Source organism: Morone saxatilis, unplaced genomic scaffold, assembly GCF_004916995.1.
Source record: "Morone saxatilis isolate NCDOM2014 unplaced genomic scaffold, NCSU_SB_2.0 Contig6, whole genome shotgun sequence".
In the NCBI taxonomy this organism is placed as follows: domain Eukaryota; kingdom Metazoa; phylum Chordata; class Actinopteri; family Moronidae; genus Morone; species Morone saxatilis.
In genome coordinates this window covers 13,465,059-13,469,513 of record NW_023340206.1, presented here as the reverse complement: position 1 = coordinate 13,469,513, position 4,455 = coordinate 13,465,059, and the positions used below count along the sequence as shown (strand labels likewise).

Below are 4,455 nucleotides of genomic sequence, written 5' to 3'. Positions count from 1 at the left end.
GCCAAGGACATGATCATCTCACCACACTGTCTGTTTACTGCCACAGAACTCAGGAACATGTAACTGCGTTAGAGTGACACTCCAACAGGGATCAAACCATACTGCTTCTTACAATTGGGGCTCTTTCAGACTTTCACATATGAGAGTGTGTGACGGTTGCGTTGAGACCATTCATGGATGACTTGAATAAAACCTTACAGAAAAACAAGATCATACTTTGTATGCTTTATTAAACAAATTGCCACCACAAGACCAAAAGGGTTTTTTGTACCAGGCTGTAAACATGTGTATTTCTGCTGTGAAGTTGGACATTTTAAGATGTGTAAAATTAGGAAAACTGACTCACAAAAAGACTTTATATCCTCGGTATCATGTAAAAGGAAAAAAAACCTTAAGAGTGCAGTGAAGCAGCGAGACATTATGTGCCCTTCACAGATCATAGCAGTGAGAGGCGAGTAATCCATCAGGGAATGCATGAACCTGCAATCTGAGGGCAGCGGGGAGACAAAGGCCTTTTGTGCATGGTGTAAGGAGCTCAACTTTCTAATCAACAACGTCCACTTCTAAGAAAGAAAGAAAGAAAGAAAGAAAGAAAGAAAGAAAGGCCTGAGATGGGGATGCAAAACAACCACAAAGGAATGCAAAGAGAGATGCAAACAACTACACCCAGACACATGATGTCAACAAAGTGACACAAAACGAACACAATGAGATATAAAATGACTACAAAGAGACAAAACGACTACTAAACGACTGAGAAACGAGACCAAAACAAATCAAAGATAAATATAAAGTCATGTGATGCTGCTGCTGTTTGTCAGAAGACTGTTTTTGTTACATTTGTGATTTGGGAAATCCTGCTGCATGGTTCAGACAGTTGTAGTTTTGTAGCTTGCAGACTTGGGAGGATGAGCGTTTAGGCAACAATATCTTGATGTCAAAAAACAAACGGGAAGGCACCTGCATACGATCTGCAACGTGTTGGGTTGACTGATTGGATGCAGATGACACAAACACAGAGCACCAAACACTCGAGCTCATTCATTGTGACATCTGTCCGAATTGTCCCTGTCAAAAGCATAAATAACCTTTCATGTGGAACAAAACCGTACAAATCTCAGTAAGATCTAGATTAAACAGTAAATGTGACAGATTGATAAAAATGTCTATTTTGCTACAGTGTGTTGGCAGTGAATCTATGTGAAAATGTCCCTTTTGGTTTTTTTAAAAGGTCACTGGTGATGTGTTTCACATTTACAATAGCAATAACCAGTGACGGAAAAAGATTAATCTGACTTTTCTCTAATCTTCGCTTTTTATGAAATAATAAATGATTTTCCACTTTGAACCTCAAGCAGTTATTGGAATGGGTGCTGAGATCGCGGACAAATCAAATAAAAGTCACTCTCAATACTCAAATTTATTTTCACTGTTTAATTTGGTTTCTGTCAACACACTTCTTTCAAAAATTGGCGCAAAAATCCAGAAAGAGCATGTTTGTGCAGGTCTAAACTGGTTGTGGATAAAAGTCAACAGTGATGCTCTGAAATGAAAGCAGCAGTGTTGTGAGCTCAGCGGGGAGGTATTGATAAGCTGCCGGAAATAAAGCAGCCGACACAGCTGGCTGCTGTCTCTCTGCATCCAGTCCTGTCTGACAGATCCCAGCTGCAACACATTTATTTTTAAAATGCTCATAAAACTCTCTGAAAGAGAGAAATAGCTATGTTTACAGTAGTGTATGATCACCTGAGTCCGCCATGTTTCTATGGTGGCCCAGAACGGACAAACCATTTGTGGATGCTAAATGACACACTCAACTTTGAATATAAAATGTTTAGCACTTAATATTAGACACAAAGATTTTTGAGATATTTGCACAATGCAAAAGTAAGTCAAGCAATCAGATAAATGTAAAAACTAATAATTAAACTAAGTACTTCATACAATAACTAGAAAGTATTTTGGTCTACTTGTTTTTGTGCATCCTGCGACCCCTTTGACGGCTTCCTGTCTTCCATTCTTTTAATCTAAAACATACTGGCTGCCTTGTGAATGTCTTTTTCATCTAAAATGAATAAGATACATTCTGGTGAGACTAAATAAAATGATAGATGGACAGAAGACACAGAGAGTTTGCTGGCGTCTGTGAGAGAAGTGGAAGCTATGATTGTCACAAAGACAGTACTGAAAAAGTGGGGGAAAGAAATCTGGACGTGTTTCTGACGATCTTTCAGCTGGGAGAACTCAATTATGAGCTCCTGAAAGTGAGAGAGACCACAGGGAACTTAGTCAAGCTTCAGCCGGGCATGATGGAGGATCAGTGCCGGTTCGGGAGCAACATCTGGAGCTGGTGATTTGGTTTTGATTCAAGGCATCATAAGAACCTAATTTACACATGCAACGACGTCTGGGAGCCAAATTTGCAAAGTTATTGACCCCAAAGACACTCTGCTTGGAAGTCAAATTTAATCAACTAAGATGTTTGCCTCGAGAGAAGCACAGAACAAACTTCTAAGACTGAATAATAATATAATAATACTAATTAACAAGTCTCCTAAAAAGACCAAAGGCTATGATTTTGTACAGTGCTATGTTAAATTTCTGGCACAGAAAAAAAACAAATTTGCCCGGACTGTCTGAAAAATAAAGCAACATTCATGTCCACAAACTCACCGTGGCTGTGTCTTTCTTTATAAACGTCCTGGGCGACGATTCTGTTGCAGCCAACTGCAGGAAGTAGACAGATCATCAGCAGCCACAGCATCCTGACGCCTTCTGCCAACCTGTTAACACAAACAAGCTATATGAACACACAAGCTCAGGATGGAGAAACCCCTCACGCAACACCTCAAGATCCACCAGCAGGAACATGTGACCCAAAGACAACTGGACATTTATATTTCAAAGGGCAGCAGGAGGATCGCCCTGCGGCTCTTTGGGTCCTAACACTAAGCAGCAGTGAAGAAGCATCACTTCCTCCTAGTCATGAGACAACCTCATATAATCAGTCCTCTGCTAGGGCACCACTGCCTCAACAAACTTCCCCTAAAAATTATACCATCTGTTTTCTCCGAAACAAAGTGGATAATAGAAAGATTCATTTAAGTTTACTGGTGGGACTTCCTTCCACTCGATGCCCAGGGTTGTAGCACCAGGCAGCAGCGTTCAAATTACTCAAATTAGTCTTTTCCTGTGTGCAAAACTATTAATACGACAAAAAAAAGTGAAATTTTGTTCGGAAGTCTATGGCTGCTAATATTAAAATGAAATCAAGTAATGTAATTTTCCATTTGTGTGCACATGATGTATGACCCTTTTTCTTTAAGGGATCCCTTTTCTATCACTGACGACCCCTGACCAAGTGACTAATTTTATGGATATTTTATATTCAATGCATAACAATAAGAGTAGAGAACAGCTGAAAAACTGTACAATGAACCTAAACAGTGAACACAATAACAGCAGGAAGTTTGTGTAAAGAAGTGAGTTGAGATGAATTTTGAGCAGATTGTTTCCTGTGAATATTTTTCAGAGATTAGTTTTTCTGATATTTTGCTAAAATTATTATTATTATTTTTTTATTTCTTATTTTAGTTTTTCATACAGACTATTTAACTTAAACAACAGTTATAGATCTTTGGGCTTTTAAGGGTTTGCTGAAAGCTCATTACTCTAATCAGCTTAGTGCAATGCAGGACTTAGCATGCAAGGTCAGACTGTCGTGGAAATGCACTGTGAAAGAGTCATACAAGTGGTTTTAATTGTATTGGTTCCAGTATCTGGTTTTCAAGGAATTGATTTCCTCCTTAAGGAGAAACAATTTGCTGCTGTTGTTTTAACATGAACAACAATTTAAAGAGTTTTCTCATATAAGCTTCCTTTAGATCAGGAAAAAACGCCACCAAACTTTTCTGTCACATCCATGTCGTCCTGTTAGGTAGTCTGAAATCACTGACAAGCAATGCATTAATGCACTGTAAAAATGGACAAATTAGATTGCAAGTCATTTAAATTGGTTTCCTTAAAATCAAAACTCAGTATTTGTTGTAATTTAATCAACCAGAGAATACGCTACATTTTTTTAGGAAGAACCCACAAACCGCTTTTAGGAACCATGGTCAAAATTTGCTTGGGCTTTCTGACAGCACTATCAGGGACAGTTCACCTGCCATGAATCAGCTAAATTGACCATGAAAAACCGTATTCCACCACCAGAGCGATCCCAGGATCCTGGACCTGAAGAGGTCTGGTCTAAATTTAGATCCTGCTCCTGTACGACTTTCTGATGGTCCAGAAACAATCAAGTCGGGTCTCTATTTAGGGGCCGGTGTCTTGACATTCATATCTGCAGGTCTCGGTTAGAGCATCTATTTGAACATATGGAGCTGGTTGCAAAATCTTTGGTCCTAGAGGCTTGGTGATGTAGTGGCTATACTGAATAAAGCAGTTCCACCT

General features: G+C 39.1%; 1 protein-coding gene across 3 annotated transcripts in view; it reads right to left on the bottom strand.

Annotated features, from left to right (window-relative positions):
• The window catches only part of LOC118339927 (growth hormone receptor-like), a 24,793-nt gene that overhangs the window by 9,906 nt on the left and 10,432 nt on the right, over window positions 1-4,455 (bottom strand). For 2 of the 3 annotated variants that reach the window (XM_035677748.1, XM_035677750.1), the window contains exon 2: window positions 2,674-2,783. In XM_035677748.1, coding sequence (XP_035533641.1) covers window positions 2,674-2,764 — 91 coding nt within the window. In that variant the 5' untranslated portion in view covers window positions 2,765-2,783. Of the gene's footprint in view, window positions 1-2,673; window positions 2,925-4,455 lie in introns of those variants that run through there. The other variant, XM_035677749.1, reaches the window with a different exon arrangement.